Below are 16827 nucleotides of genomic sequence, written 5' to 3'. Positions count from 1 at the left end.
CTTCTCCCTTCTGCATCCCCATAAACAAAATTCAAATTGAGTACAGTGCTATATAAACAATTGGGTGGACTGATTATCTCAGTGGCATTTAAGAGAAAATTTTACAATATAATTAAATATTATAAAACATTAAGTTTAATGTGGGGATTCAGTTTGACAGGGAGAAATAGGCAAGGCAATATAAAAGGCATGATTCTTTAGGTCAGAGGGATCTTAGGATACATACATAGAACATAGAAGAATACAGCGCAGTACAGGCCCTTCGGCCCTCGATGTTGCGCCGATCCAAGCCCACCTAACCTACACTAACCCACTATCCTCCATATACCTATCCAATGCCCGCTTAAATACCCATAAAGAGGGAGAGTCCACAACTGCTCCTGGCAGGGCATTCCATGAACTTACGACTCGCTGAGTGAAGAACCTACCCCTAACATCAGTCCTATATCTACCCCCCTTAATTTAAAGCTATGCCCCCTTGTAATAGCTGACTCCATATGTGGAAAAAGGTTCTCACTGTCAACCCTATCTAACCCCCTAATCATCTTGTACACCTCTATCAAGTCACCCCTAAACCTTCTTTTCTCCAATGAAAACAACCCCAAGTGCCTCAGCCTTTCCTCATAGGATCTTCCTACCATACCAGGCAACATCCTGGTAAACTTCCTCTGCACCCGTTCCAGTGCCTCCACATCCTTCCTATAGTATGGCGACCAAAACTGCACACAATATTCCAGATGCGGCCGCACCAGAGTCTTATACAACTGCAGCATGACCTCAGGACTCCGGAACTCAATTCCTCTACCAATAAAAGCCAGTACGCCATATGCCTTCTTCACTGCACTATTTACTTGGGTGGCAACTTTCAGAGATCTGTGTACATGGACACCAAGATCCCTCTGCTCTTCCACACTACCAAGTATCCGACCATTAGCCCAGTACCCCATCTTTTTGTTACTCTTACCAAAGTGAATCACCTCACACTTAGCTACAGGAGTTGTTAAGGTGATAGAGGAGATTGAGAACATAATAAAATATACAGGAGCCTATGATTTATAAATAAGGCTTTAAAGTACAAAACAAAACTAGAAAGTAATAATGAACCTGTAGGAACACTAAATAAAAGCCAAAAGAACTGTAGAGGCTGTAAAACAGAAACAAAAACAGAAGTTACTGGAAAAGCTCAGCAGGTCTGGCAGCATCTGTGAAGAGAAATCAAAATTAACATTTTGGGTCCAGTGACCTTTCCTCAGAACTGATGGCAGTTAGGAAAATGTTGGTTTATAATCAAAAGATTGGGGGTAGGGCAGTAAGGAGTAAACAATAGGTAGGAATATAGAGTCCAAAGAGACAGAAGAACCGTTGGACAGACAATTTGATAATTATCTGGCAAGAGGAAGGTGAATAGCTGTTAATGGAGACTGTTAGTGGTTAACAATAGGTAGTGTCTAATGGCAGACAATGTGATAACAAGGCCTGTGTGTGTGGTAGGGGGCTAGGACAAGAGGGAGTTCAGGCCCTAAAACTATTGAACTTGATATTGAGTCTGGAGGGCTTCAGGGTCCACAAAGAGAAATGAGGCGTTGTTCATCCAGCTTGTGTTGAACTTCACTGAAACACTGGAGCAAACCTGAGACAAAGATGTTGGACAGCAAACAGGGTGGTGTGTTAAAGTGACAGGCAACTGGAAGCTCAGGGTCTTTTTTGTGGGCATAAATGTAGATTCAATCAAGTCTTCAAAACAAAATTGGATAATCTGAAAATTAAAAAATATTGTAGGAAAAATAGAGGTAGAGTGGAACTAGGTGCATTGATCTTGAAGAGGGCTTAGGGCTCAGTGACCTCGTATTCTGTAATCATTTTATTACTCTATGATTCTATAATAGTAATTTAGAAATGCAAAAAATTAACATTAATGATGACAGACATTGCTGATATCAATAAACTTTCACAAAGATGATAAACCATCTAATAATGAAATACAGGATGAATGAATATTGAATTCAAAGACTGTCAAACGTTTTGCAAAATTTGATACAATATATACAAACCACAACTGACAAAAATAAAAAAAACAAATCTCAATCAATCTGAGATTGGAGAAAGAATAGGAAGACATGCTCATATAGCTGCATTGAAACACCAAATTCTTCATCTACTCTTTAATATGTATTGAATAAAGAAGTCAAATTAATGGGGAGGAAATAGAGTTACTTACCGGGATATTAGCTTTTCCTGTCAAAATGGCTCTAGCTTTGGACTTGTTCATGTTAAAATTCTTCAGGTAAGACTCATACATGTGTTTTGCAAGACATTTTAGGTCCGCCATCTGTGAATTCTGTACGTCTTGCTCTAGAGTTAGAATCTCTGCTTTTAATTTTTCCTTTTCAGATTGAGGCATTCTACCAAAACGGATAGCTGTGCAGGTAGGAAAGAAAATTCCATTTTTTATCCTTCACTTTGGGTTGACGCTCTTATCCTACTCACCTCACTTCAATTTAAACTGAGACTACCTCAGTTTTTCCTAAGTTCACACTGGTCCTTTTCTTCTTTTTCTCTTTCAGTCACTTTTCAAGGTCTCTTTCTAGCCCCATTCACTTTGCCTTATTATCCTTCAGCTTTACACTAGTTCAACCACTTTCTGAGCAGCATCTCCATACTTCTCCCCTCCACTGTCCTCCACAAAATAACATCAATCATCATTCCTGGTCTTTCCCAACACTGCTTCTGGATCTCCCAGTATAGTCAACACCATTTCTTGAGTTCTGTCTCATTAATCTCTAAGCAATAGAATGTGACTGAGTGAAATCACTACAATTTGTACCTACTGTACATGGTAGATTTTCAGGGCTCAGAAACACATAAGCAGGTTTCAATGTTCACTTTCATTCACAAAACATGAACAAGCACTAAGTGCCTTAACATTAACTTTGATTGAAAATGCAGTAAAAACTGAATGTGCTGGGGAAACTCAATAGGTCTGGCAGCTTATGGAGAAAGAGAGAAAAAGAGTGCAATATGATTCTTCTTTGGAACTGAAGGGAGCAAGAAAATAATGGTTTACATGTTGCTGACAAAAAGGAATAAGGCACAAAGGGAGCAGATGGTGAGGGGGCCCAGACCAAAAGGCAAAGTCAGTGCTTATTGTAGTGGAGATCCCAGGATGGAACAGAAAGTGATTGAGGTCAAAATATTGAGAGGGAGTAAAAAATAGTTCTGAGGGCTAAAGGGATCAAAGGTTATGGGGAAGAAAGCAGAAACAAAGTACTGAGTTAGATGATCAGCCAACATCATTTTGAATAGCCATGGAGGCTCAAGGGCTGAATGCCCCACTTCTGCTTCTCTTTTCTATAAAAGATATTGACGAAGAATGGGTGTTAAGACTACATCTTAATAGCATAAACTACATGAGCCTGATGAAGAGCTTACACTCAAACATCAACTCTCCTACTCTTCAAATGCTGCTTGACCAGCTGCACTTTTCCAGCACCACACTCTTCAATTCTGATCTCCAGCATCTGCTATCTCCAAGGCACAAAGATGACAGGCAAATCTTGTGGTATAAGTTGGAGAGAGGTGCTTTGAAGCCACCATTTGGGAAGGCAAAAGGTAAATACTGAGGCATTATGGCTGGGCATCAGTCAAAGTAACAAAGAAGGGTCACATTTGGCAGAATATTTGCTTGAAGAGCTGGGATAAGCATTTCTGTTCCTCTCAACTCACGAAGAGTGTTTACCTGATGACCTGGCTGCCTTCAAATCCCATTAGTTTCCAGTTTTCCTGAGTTTGGAAATTCTAGTTGGCTAATAGTAATAAACAATTTAAACTTAATAAGAACTTGTTTTAAGTATTATAAGTTGATGTCCTACTTCTCACATGGGAAACCTGTCCTTGTGGACCTTAATATTGACTTTATAAAGAATTATAAAATTGAAATTTTTGAGCAGTATTACTTTTTCATGTGAAAAGATAGTTCAAGTTGCAGATAGTATAAGCACACTCTTATGATCTCTTTTTCCCTCAAAAATAGTGTGTGTTTTTCATTTCAGGTACCCAAGGTCTGGAAACTTTCTCAATACTGGAGGAAGAGGAATATGATGGTGTGGATGAAGAGGCACTGTCACTCAATCTGACACCAGCAACATTTCAGACATTGTGCATAATTCAGACGCCAGTAAAGGGAAGGGATCTGTACATGCTGAAGTACCTGGCATAAGGGAGTGGGAGCAAAGGATACCATATGGTCCAGCTCTTGAGAGGGTAAAGGTGGATGCTAGTTCTACTATGAGCTCAAACAATGAACTTTGATGACCAAGCTAAAGTGTGCACACGTAAATAAATGGTTGATGCACCGAAAATACTGGGAAAAGGCCTGATCGCAATGTCTCAAAGTTAAGAAACATTTAGGTGCCAATTAATTTGGGGTAGGACTTCACTAGGGCTCATCCTTTCCAATCAACAATGCTGTGGAACCAATCATTATTCAGTGGCTAATGCAGAAAAGGAACATGTCACTTAGCTCCTTAAGCCTGCTCCATCATTTCATGAGATCATAGCTGATGTGTGACCCAACTCCATTTACTACCTTTTTCCACACCTCTCATACATCCAATGGAAAAAAATGTTCAGTAGTGGATTTAGCATCAATTGCCTTCATGAAATAGCATCCCAAACTTCTATACCCATTTGTACAAACAACGTATTTACAGGAATAATGTCAGGAATGAGAAACCTCAGCTGTGTGATAGATTGAAAAAGTTGGGTCTGCTTCCTTGGAGAGAAGAAGGTCAAGCTAAGATCTGATAGAGGTTTTCAAAATCATGAGTGGTCTAAACAGAGTAGATATGGAGAAATTGTTCTCAATCATAAGAGCACGAGGGTGTAAATTTAAAGTGACATGCAAATAAAGCAAGGGAGATGAAAGAGAGAGAGAAAAAAATTCACACAGCGATTAGTTAGGGATGGAATGCATTGTCTGGAACTGTGGTGGAGGCAGGGTCAAATAAGATATTCAAGACAGCATTGGATGATTATTTGTTTAAAATTCCATAGAATCCCTATCGTGCGTAGGCAGGACATGAGGCCCAACAAGTCCACGACTCTCCGAACAGCATCCCACCCAGATTCACTCTACTACCCTATCCCTGTAACCCTTTATTTCCCATGGCTAATCCACCTAACCTACACATCTTTGCACTGTGGGAGGAAACCGGAGCACCCAGAGGAAATCCACGCAGACACGGGGAGAATGTGCAAACTCCACACAGACAGTCACCTGAGACTGAAATTGAACCCAGGTCTCTGGTGCTATGAGGCAGCAGTGCTAACCACTGAGACACCATGCCACCTCAATAAGAAATGGCATGTCAGGATTTGCAGAAAAGGCAGGAAATTAGCACTAGATAATAGAACCAGTGCAGGCCTTCTCAGAATTGTCATGGTTTTCATAAATGGTACTAAATTAGCTCTTAATGTTTGCTTTCTTTTTCCTTCCATCCCCTCTAATATTAGCACTATTTTCTTCCATACTTCCTTTCCTGCAAGTAGCTTTTGTGTTTCTTTGGTCTTGCACCAAACTGCGCCTTTCAGCATCTTGTAGACTGATGTCAAAGATGAACTAGCAAGTATATAAAACTACAGGATTTGATGTCAAACCAGTAGTCATATAGGCAGTCAAGGAATTATAACCACATAATGCAGCTACTGAACCAGATCAATCAAGTAAATACTACATGGCCATACAAAAAATAAGATGTAACTAATGCAGCTAAATTAGGATGTACTGTGTACAATATGGTACATAATGCGAATACATGTATAGGAAAAAAATTGTACATCAACGTGTGAACAATCTATGCACCTGCTAATCAAAATCAGACTTAATATTTATGCTTCTGATTAGAAATCTAAAGTAAAGTCTTATAGTCTTCTTGTACCATTGTGTGACATTCCCACAGCAAGGCACTTCTGAAAACGACAGCACTGGCACTTGTTGCGATTCTTCTTTTGAATCTTACAGTTGCGTTCACACTGATCATAGTCCAGTTTCAATCGTATAGTCCTCCTAAAAAAACCCTGCAAAATAAAAACCCCAGTGGCAATTATAGAGCAACCTGCTTCTAGTGGAATACAAGATTTTGGTTTTTCAATAATACAATAACACAGGAATAGGACATCTATTGAAAATTATTATTGAATAATAGGTTATGGCAGACTTGAAATTTCTTTTACAAGATTCTATTTCAATGTACAGAAGGAGCAAAACTATTTCATCAAGGATGGAATTACAAGAATACAATTGTGCTAAAAACTAAAATGCTCAACCAATGCACTTCCCAACCCCATGTTATCTCTGGTGCCCACTTCCTAGTTCTCAATATGTTGGTCCTTGATGTCTTTGACTGAATGCATTTGAGTTTCCATGTGTAAAGTGATGACACCCAAGTCCAACTCACCCCCACCTCTCTCAACCCTTCCACGGTCTCTAAACTATTAAACTACTTATGTGATGACATGCAATTTGGAGTACTTGGAGATGTTGGCGCTCCCAGATATCAGCTACCTTCATCCTTTTAGGTAGTCGAGGTCATGAAATTAGAAAGTGCTAATGAAGAAGCCTTGGTGAGTTGTGGCAGTTCATCTTAGAAATGCCAAAATGCACCAATTAAGGACAAAATGAAGGTGATGGATAGCATACCAGTCAAACAGGCTAATTTGCCCTCGATAGTGACAAATTTAGTACTGTTGGAGCTGCATGCAGCCAGATAAATGGAGATTATTTCTTCAGACTCCTGAATTGTAGATGATGGACAAGCTTTAGAGAGTCTGGAGGTGAGTTATACATGACGGAATTCCTAGCCTCTAACATGCTCTTAGGTTGATTCCCTGGCTTCATGGTAATGGTAGCATGGAGGGCTATGCCAGTACGAGGTTACAGATTGTGGTTGAATATAATTCTGCTGCTGTCTTACAGTGTCTCATGGATGCCCTGTTTGGAGATGCTGCATCTGTTCAAAATCTATCCCACTCAGCATGGTGACAGGGTCACACAACACGATGGAGAGTATCCTTGATTTGCATCTGGGACTTTGTCTCCACAAGACTATGCAGTTACCATTACCCCTGATACTATCATGACAGGTGCAATTGCTGCAACTAGACTGGTGAAAACAAAGGTCCAGCACATGTTTTTCCCTCTTGTTGTTTCCTTCACCATCTGTTGGTCCAGTCAAGCAGCAATATCCTTTAGGATTTAACTAACAGTAGTGGTGCTACTGAAATATTCTTGGTGATGGATATTAAAGTACTCCATCCAGAGTGTAATGCCACCCTTAGTGCTTTTGGAAGAGAACGAATTCATAAAATTCAAGCAGTTGCGCATCTGCCCTAATAACTTATAATGCATCTCAGTGTTATATTTGTTTTTATACATTTACTGTAGAGTGCAATAGTGCAATTTATTGCATTAAATTATTTATCTAGCACATTTAATTTGTTGTTTTGGACTTTCAGTTACTACATGGGAGGTGACAGCCTCATCGTATTGTTATTGGACTGTTAATCCACATACCAGGTAATGTTCTGGATTCAAACCTGGGTTCAAACCCCGCCACAGCAGATGGTTGAATTTGAACTGAATAAAAACAAAATCTGGAATTAAGAGTTTAATGATGACCATGAATCATTGTTGATTGTCAGGAAAATTCCACTTCTCACCTGGCTCACTAATGTCCTTTGGGGAAGGAAACTGCCTTCTTTACCTGGTCTGGCCTACATGCGACTCCAGACCCACAGCTATGTGGTTGACTCTTAATGCTCGCCTAGACCTTATCCCATAAATGAATTTTAAAAATGGCAGTTAGTCTAGTCCTCCTGATACAGTTCTTTCTCCCCGGGAAAGAATACAATACCCTGGATATTCCAGACACAACAAGAAATGGAAACATACATTCTTGACCAAACCTAAATGTGCATTGTTATCATTTTACATGACAGGAGCCAAAGATTTCCTCTCCTGTCCACAGCACAAAGCAGTCAAAAGGAACTCGGAATGTGAATGCAAGCTACAATCAAACAGAGTGAACCCAAGCCTTATTTGAGGTCACTGCAGAAAAGCAAACCCCTGACTCCATCTCTAGCATTCTGAGCGCTGCTGCGTTTATGTGCCAACAGGTCTACACAGGTGTTGTTAAGGTTTTCTTTATTCAACTTTTAATTCTCACGAGTCACCACCTGACAAACACTGCTCGCTAAAGTTCACCACCCCCACTTTCACTCTGCCCACTGCTCTTCCTCCCTGGCTCTGCTCATCTCAAAATCTGTCTCAGCCTTGTTCATAACCAACCATATTACCCCTCTTCTCTGTAACTCTGGCTCCTCAATCGTGGATGTAGAAAAGTCTCTCCTATATAGATCCGCCTCCTCAGTTCTGCTGATATGGAGAAGAAAAAAAGCTGCTGTGGGTGTAGAGTGGGGCTGGTGAGTAGAATCAGAAGAAAAGGCATGAGGCATAAGCAGAGCTGGGACATAGGATGTGACGTGTGCTTCAGTACCCCTAGTGTTTTAAGAGAAGGTTTCATCTGGATATTCTCTGAACAGGTTAATTACAAATGGCATTCTATGTTTCCTTATGGCTACCTAAATAAATTAGGTAAATCAAGCACAGGGTAAACAGCCCAAGTTTATATGCTGGCAGATGACACCAAGACCAGAGTGGTCACAGAGCCATTTCTGGAAAACTACAGGTCCCTTGCTTCAGTGCAAGTATTTTCCCCAGAACTTGTGGTGATATTCCAGTCCTGAGCAACAGTGAACATCTCAGAATTCTCTGCTTTTGGATCCAGAAGACCTGAGCCACCAGCACTACATTACAATCTGCACCAAAGAAAATCAGAAGTGAAAAGGTTGTATTGATTTATGAAATTAACTTTACCAGTGTAGACAGTTAGACTTAAATCATTAACCTTTCACATATTGCTGAAGTCTGATTCAGGTGGAGTTCAAAATTGGTAGCCATTTCAGTCTGGACAAAAAAAAACTTTCCACAATAGATCTACAAACAAAGGTTAGCAAATGAGTCAATTTGCCCATCTTTATTTTCAAGTAGAAGATTCAATTGTGTACAGGCAATGGGGCACCAAGAAAGTTGCTTAGTCATACACAGGCCAAGTTTTAATCAAACAATCTGAAATTATTTCACTGATACTCACACAGATCTGGAGCTCAAATAAAAAAGGGAGAGGAGAATAAATTTTAAAAAATTAAGGTTTCTGCTGCAAAATAAATGCTGAAACCTACTCAGACACTGTTTTGAGAAACCAAAGACCGGCAAGATTTGATTAACTTAGCAAAAGGCAATGATGCAGGAGTTTTATAGATCAGAGGTCAGGTCATTTCTTGAATAAAGAGATCCATTCAGATTACCAGGATATAAGGGAAACTCAAAGCCTTTAAAGCAACACAAAGTAAAGAAACTGCTATCCTCATTGATCAGTGCATGATACTAGTGAAAGTTAGCAGAATAGGGAACCTTGACCATTGAAAGAATATAGAGAGTGGACTTTATAACAGTGCACAAGATAATAGGTGAAATTTTAAAAAATTAACCTGAATCGCTATTTCAAAACAGAGGGACAAAGATACAAGATTAACAACGTATTTTTATAACACCATTCCATGTTGTCTTCATCACACAACATGTTCCTCTTTGAACTCAACCAGTAATTTCTTAAGCAGCATTTATCCTTGTAGGACAAGATAACAATTCGTATCTGGCATCAATGCAATTTATTTCAGAAATCTCTTTACTTTTCAACATTTCTTTCACATTTTCTCTGCAACATCCTTCATCAAATGAACATTGTCAGAAAGAGAACATGATATTCTACGGACAAATTTTTTTGTGATTGTTCATTATCTAAGATTTCCTTCACTATATTAGATAAATACAGTCCTAAAACTTGTACTTTCATTACTGCCAATGTTTCAGCAATTAAAGTGTTTGGAACTAGTTTGTTAATAATGTTGGATTTCAAGACCAATGGACAATATTACTCTTTTCCAGCAAGAATGTAATAAGCCCAGTCATATTAAAATACCTATTCTGAAGATTGACTTGGGTAGCATCACTAAAAATTACTAACTTTACACCTTTTGGATTACAAGGCTGGAAACATGAGAGCACATTTCTCTGAATTTAATTTCTTCAGTGTTTTAACAACATTTACATCCTCCTCAACCATAAAACATGCTAAAACATGATACACACAGTTCCAATAGAATATAACTAGTATCGGTTCTCGCCCGAGTGCACAACAAGATCAACTGACCAATCATGCAAACTTCTTAATTAGTCGCTTTGGGTTGGTAGGAGGTTGAGAATAGAATAAGTTGGAAGAGACTCCACTCCACTTAATATCACCAACATGCACAATAAATGAATGACATTAGCTGATGTCATAAAGATCTTCAAGACTGCATTTAACCAAATATCTGATGTCCTAAGCATCTGAAGTCAAGTATTAAAATGTCAGGCAACACGAAGATGGAACTCTTCTGATGTTGTACATTTAGTAAAACGCTCAGAATTGAACACAAGTCAACACAGCTCTCACTTTTAACCATCACTAGAAGGGCCATGGATAAAATCATTGTAACACTACACTGTTGATTTTTGTTGTCAAAACCAACAAAACCTTTCAGTTAAAAAAAGACTTGCACATACCTTACAGCCCTCACAGGCATGTACACCATAATGAAAGCCCGAGGCCTTGTCCCCACACACTCGGCACTCTATGCTGAATCCAGAGGTGGAAGCTTCATCTTGGTTTAATGGTGTAACAGGAAAGATGGTTGATGATGGACTAGAGGCTGGTGTAAGAGTATCTGAAAGTTGATGAGGAGGAGACAAAAAAAAACTTTATGATATTAAAGTAAAATGGAGATAATATTAAATATTCTAACATTTTAGCTGCTTTTGTTAGTTTTAATAATCCATGAGGCAGGGACAATAATTCATTTCATTCAAAAAGTCAAAACTAAATTTAAAGCAATACAATTCAAGGTCAAAAATAAGAATAACTTATATGGAGTTACCAATCACTGGGTAATTCTTCCCAACAACTAGCTAGATCACATGTAACTAGATAGTTTGAAAAAGAAAGCAATATTGCTCTTTCAGAAAATAATTAATTTTATAATGGATCTGTAGTTCTCTCCACTATTGTCTGCCTTTTAATGGTAAAAATTCCGCTATTACATCATAATTTCTTTATAAAATAACAATCAGAGCATGCATCAGCTATTATAATTAAAGATGACCTAACCTCCAATTTGCTTTCACCATTTAGTATGGTATCCTGGTACATTTCACTAAAAACGAATCATGTACTATATTATATCCTTCATCTGGCACACAACAAGAACATCAACTCATGGCGAAACAAACTAAATTTCATATCAGAACTAATTCAGCTTTTTCCAAATTATTGACTGTCTAGATTCAATTATAGCCAAGACTGCGCTGGGGGAAGAGAAACAGATTTAAACAAAAGAAAATATTATTCACATACTCAAAAACATTGCTAACGCTGTTTCATCACTCCATTGTGAAACAGATATCGATGACGCAATATTGCGCATAATGCATCATTTCAAACTTAAACCAGGAACAATCAGCAAAATCTGATTTATAGAATACCAAGCATCCTTCTCAAAAGATCTAAAATATATTCTGCATATGAATCTGCCTAACTACTCATAAATTTTAATCTTATAAAGAATTATACAATGCATAAACAAGCTGGTCAGCCTAAACACCCATTTAAGCTTGTTGTGGCTCCTCCAGTTTGTCCGCTTGTTTGAGAGTGGGAAATAACTATTACTTGAAAGGAATTCAGATCAGTGTGATCAACAAGAATCAACAAACCTCTTAAGTTGAACTGTAAACCTTGGGCTGAATTTAACCTGACCCTCGGGAATAGTTAGTGAGTCAAGGACTGGGGCAGAAGCAAGTGTACAACTGGGAGACAATGACTGTTGCCTTCTGGATCACCCAGTTCACTTGCAGCTTTCCTAGAGAGAGGCTAACTGAGGCCCTTGTATAACCATCAAATTATCAAACATGTGCAGTAAAAGTTGGCAGACTCAAGGGGAGGACACTCCTAGTTGAGTAACCTGTGGCTCCCTGATGGTGCTGCTGTGAATAGGGGCTGCCTCATAGAAAAATCAAATACACGCTCTCCTTTTCTGACTAGCCTTGAGCGTGATTGCACAACTACCTGGCAGCTTTTGGAGGGAGGGAACGGATTGGAAGATACGGAAAAGATTCTAACCCTAAAAGGGCACAGGCCCCAGTGCCAAGCAGTTAATTGCCTAATTGGCACAGAACCAGATTAAGGTTGATCGAGCCAGCCATTGCTGGCATTATATTCAACCGTTTGTCTGGACATGAGATAAAGCAATCAAGATCTTATGGGATAAACGGATGAAACATTCTGTTAGAAGTTCCAACACACAATTATGAAAACTACAGTTGAACAGTTTCACCAACCTTAGCAATAAGAACAAGTAGTAGATGAAAGACAGCATAAACGGTATTTTGAGGATTAATCAGCATTTCTTTCCACACTGTAATAAAGCAGAATCTTGGAAATGAGACACATGCTGACTGGGTCTGATGCTATCAGCATTGAATACCTAAAAGTAATTTCTTGAAAAATAACAAATCAGCTTTTTCATGCTAACTATAAAAGAATACCACCTCTGAAGAGGGAGTCATTCCATGAATAACAAATCTTACGCAGAAGACGTAGGGTTCAATGTACTCTATGCTTTACAATTTGCTCTGAACGATCAAATAGTGAAAAGATTATTATATGTTATATGAACAAGAGACAACCTGTCAAGAATAGAAAAGGTACAACAGAAGATCACTATTAAATAAATAATTCAAGAATGAACTTTGATAAGTTGCTCACAAGCATTAGCAACAAAAAAGTATTTAACTTAGAGTCATAGAGATGTTCTGCACGGAAACAGACCCTTCGGTCTAACTTTCCGATGCTGACCAGATATCCGAACCTAATCTAGTCCCACTTGCCAGCACTTGGCCCATATCCTTCCAAACCCTTCCTATTCATGTACCCATCCAGATGCCTTTTAAATGTTGCAATTGTACCAGCCTCCACTACTTCCTCTGGCAGCTCATTCTATACACGCAACACCTGGCTTGAAAACTTTGCCCTTTAGGTCCCTTTTAATATTTCCTCCCCCTCACCTTAAACCTATGCCCTCTAGTTCTGACTCGCCCACCCCAGGGAAAATACCTTGTCTATTTACCCTATCCAAGAGTCTCATAATTTTATAAGCCACTATAAGGTCACCCCTCAGCCTTTGACGCTCCAGGGAAAATAGCCTCAGCCTATTCAGTTTCTCACTATAGCCCAAAATCTCCAACCCTGGCAACATCCTTGTAAATCTTTTCTGAACCCTCTCAATTTTCACAACATCCTTCCGATAGAAGGGAGACCAGAAATACTCACAATACTCCAAATGTGGCCTAACCAATGTCCTGGACAGCTGCAACATAAAGTCCCAACTCCTATACTTGATGCTCTGACCAATGCAGGAAACCATACCAAATGCCTTCTTCACTATCCTATCTATCCTGTGACTCCACTTTCAAGGAACTATGGACCCACACTCCAAGGTCCCTTTGTTCTGCAACACTAACATTTTAGTTAGTGAATGGAAACACCCTATGACCACAGAAAGACTGTTATCACCAGTTACAATTTTCGAAGTGACTAAAGTCATGGTAAAGCAGAAAAACATACGAGCAGCAGCAGTAGCACTTAATAGTCTTTCATGCAGTACATACATCTCAAGCAGGCTATGAAGCAGTTGTAATCATACAGTCAGAGAGTTATACAGTATTGAAACAGACCTTTCGGCCTAACTATCTCGTGTCAAACATAACCCCATCGTCCTGGTCCATATCCATCCAAATCTTTTCTATTCATGTAGCTATCCAAATGACTTTTAAATGTTGTAATTGTACCTGCATCCACCACATCACATATGCATATTTTACTCTGATTGATTTTCAATACATTGAAATGTAACTTTGTTCTTTTTTAAAAATATATTTCTAAATTACAAAGGTACATAGGACCAGAATTGGTGTAAAAGCAGTAGCGAAAGGATTTGTACATTTCTCATTGCACAAAATTAGACAAGGACTTAACTGAAGTCAAACTAGTATTTGTAGTCGTGCAAAATGGATAATATTGAATCAGCAACTGATTTTAAAGTAGACCACTGATTCACTATTGCTTTTTTGATATATTTACCAAGACATCAGTTTTGTAGAGTATAAGCCACAACCACCTGATGAAGGAACAGCGCTCTGAAAGCTAGTGCTTCCAAATAAACCTGTTGAACTATAACCTGGTGTTGTGTGATTTTTAACCTTGTACACCCCAGTCCAACACCAGCAGCTCCAAATCATGACTAATTTTGTCACCCAGTACTGAAATGAACAACTGACAATGCATAATATGTACATGCGTTTATAACTGGATAAATAAATTGATAGCACAGATAAAACCATATAGATACAATATAGCCATTTCTGAGAGCCTTGATTGTAAGCTGACCAAGGCAGGAAAGTGAATATTCACAGATACTTAATATTTCTGACAGGGTAAAAAGGAAAAGGAGGTGGGGCAACTCTGTTAATAAGTAAAATAAAGAACTGCAGATGCTGAAGATCTGAAACAAAAACAGAAATTGCTAGAGAAATTCAGCAGGCCTGGCAGCATCTGTGAAGAGAGACAGAGTTAAAGTTTCAATTCCAGTGACCCTTCTTCAGAATAATAAACCATGAGATCAGTACTGTAGTGAGAAATTACCTTGGCTTGGAAGGTTAAAATGTAAATCAGTCTATGTGGAGATAAGAAATAGTGTGGGAAAAAACATCAGAAATAAAAGCATGAAGCAATGGAAATACTGAACTGGTCTGACTGTATCTGTGGAGAGAACAGTAGAGCTAATGGTAAAGAGTTTATGGGTGGCACAGTGGCTCACACTTCTACTTCACAGTGCCAGTGACCCAGGTTCAATTCCAGCCTTGGGTTACTGTCTGTGTGGAGTTTGCATGTTCTGCCAGTGACTCTGTTGAGTTTCCTCTGGTGCTTCAGTTTTCTCCCACAGTCCAAAGATGTGCAAGTTAGGTGAATTAGCCATGCTAAATTACCCATATAGTGTTCAAAGATGTGTAGGTTTGATGCTCAGTCAGGGGAAATTTAGAGTATTGGGGAATGGGTCTAGGTGGGTTACTCTTCAGAAGGTCAGCCTCGAATTGTTGGAACAAATGGCTTGTTCACACACTGTAGGGATTGTATGAGTTGAATATGGCTGTTCTTGGGAACAGGAAAGTAAATAGGATGGAAAATAATTCACTGGTGGGAATAATATCCTAATAGGAGTATAGAGTACAAATCAAGAAATAATAGGTGCTTGCAAGGAAGACATTCCATCAATAGCAGGTGATTTTAATAGTCTCAGATTGAACGAAACAAATTGGCTAAGGTAGACTTGAGGACAAGTTAATAGTAGGCCATTCGTTTCTTCAAGGCTGCTCTGCCATTCAATAGGACAATGACTGTTATCCAACTCAGTACTTTGTTCCTGCTTTCTCCATTATATGAAAAATATATATATTTCTCATCATCTCAGTCCTAAATAGTTGATCCGTAGCCTTAGATTGTGACCCCTGGTTCTGAATTTCCCAGTCATCAGGAACAGCTTTCCTGCATTTACCCTGCCTAGCCCTGTTAGAAATTTATGGGTTTCCATGAGATTGGACCACTCATTCTTCTAAACTCTGGCGAATATAGCTGTCTCCAGTCTCTCTTCATACATCAATCCTGTCAGCCCAGCAATCAGTCTGGTAAGCCTTTGTTGTATTCCATCCATAGCCAGAACATCCTTCCTCAGATAAGGCCAAACTGCACACAATACTTCAGGAATGTTCTCATCAGGCTCTAAAATTACAACAAGATATCCTGCTCCAATACTAGAACCCTCTCACACATCACTTGACCTCTTCATCATCTGTTGTAGGTGTATGCTTATGTTCAACAATTGGTGTACTAGAACACCCAGGTCTCGTTACACCTTCCCCTTGCTTAATCTATTGCCATTCAGAAAGCAATCTGCACTTCATGATTTTGCTACCAAAATGAGTAAAAGTGAGATTATCTACATTATATTTAATATGGATGCTCTTGGGAACAAGCAAGAAAACAGGATGGAAAATAATTCACTGGTGGAAATAATATCATAATGTGAGGGGAGAGTACAAATCAAGAAATTACAAGTGCTTGCAAGAAAGGCCCACTCACTCTGTGTGTCCAAATCACACTGAAGCATCTCTGTATCCTCGTCACAGTTCACACTCCCACTCATCTTTGTATCATCTGCATACATTTACTTCACTAATCTAAATTATCATGAAAACAGGAATCCAAACACTGATTTCTGTGTTACCCCACTAGTCACTGCCTGCCACTGGGTAAAAGACCAGTTTAATCCTACCCTTGGTTTCGTGCCTGCCAACAAGTTCTCTACCCATGTTAGTACTCTATACCAATCCCATGGGGTTTAGTTTTACATGCTAATCCACTATGTCAATCCTTATCAAAAGCCTTTTACTAGCTCACCTTATTAACTCTACTGCTTACATTCTGTCACTGTTTTCCAAATATTCTGCTCTTAAATATTTTGTTCTCAACTCTAGCATTTTCCCTATTACCAATATCAGTC

The 16827-nt window shown here is 39.0% G+C and overlaps 1 protein-coding gene across 5 annotated transcripts in view; it reads right to left on the bottom strand.

Moving 5' to 3' along the window:
- Positions 1–16827, bottom strand: part of pparab (peroxisome proliferator-activated receptor alpha b) — a 71503-nt gene that overhangs the window by 22539 nt on the left and 32137 nt on the right. For all 5 annotated transcript variants that reach the window (XR_011953445.1, XM_072552323.1, XM_072552319.1 and 2 more), the window contains 3 exons: positions 10724–10884; positions 5937–6075; positions 2219–2418 (listed from right to left, as the gene is read on the bottom strand). Coding sequence is in view for 4 of the 5 variants with exons in the window: in XM_072552323.1 (XP_072408424.1) it covers positions 2219–2418; positions 5937–6075; positions 10724–10884 (500 nt within the window). In the remaining variant the exon portion in view is untranslated. The remainder of the gene's footprint in view (positions 1–2218; positions 2419–5936; positions 6076–10723; positions 10885–16827) is intronic.

Source organism: Chiloscyllium punctatum, chromosome 32, assembly GCF_047496795.1.
Source record: "Chiloscyllium punctatum isolate Juve2018m chromosome 32, sChiPun1.3, whole genome shotgun sequence".
Taxonomy (NCBI): domain Eukaryota; kingdom Metazoa; phylum Chordata; class Chondrichthyes; order Orectolobiformes; family Hemiscylliidae; genus Chiloscyllium; species Chiloscyllium punctatum.
Note: the sequence above shows the minus strand (reverse complement) of the source record. Positions and strands in the feature narration are given on the sequence as shown.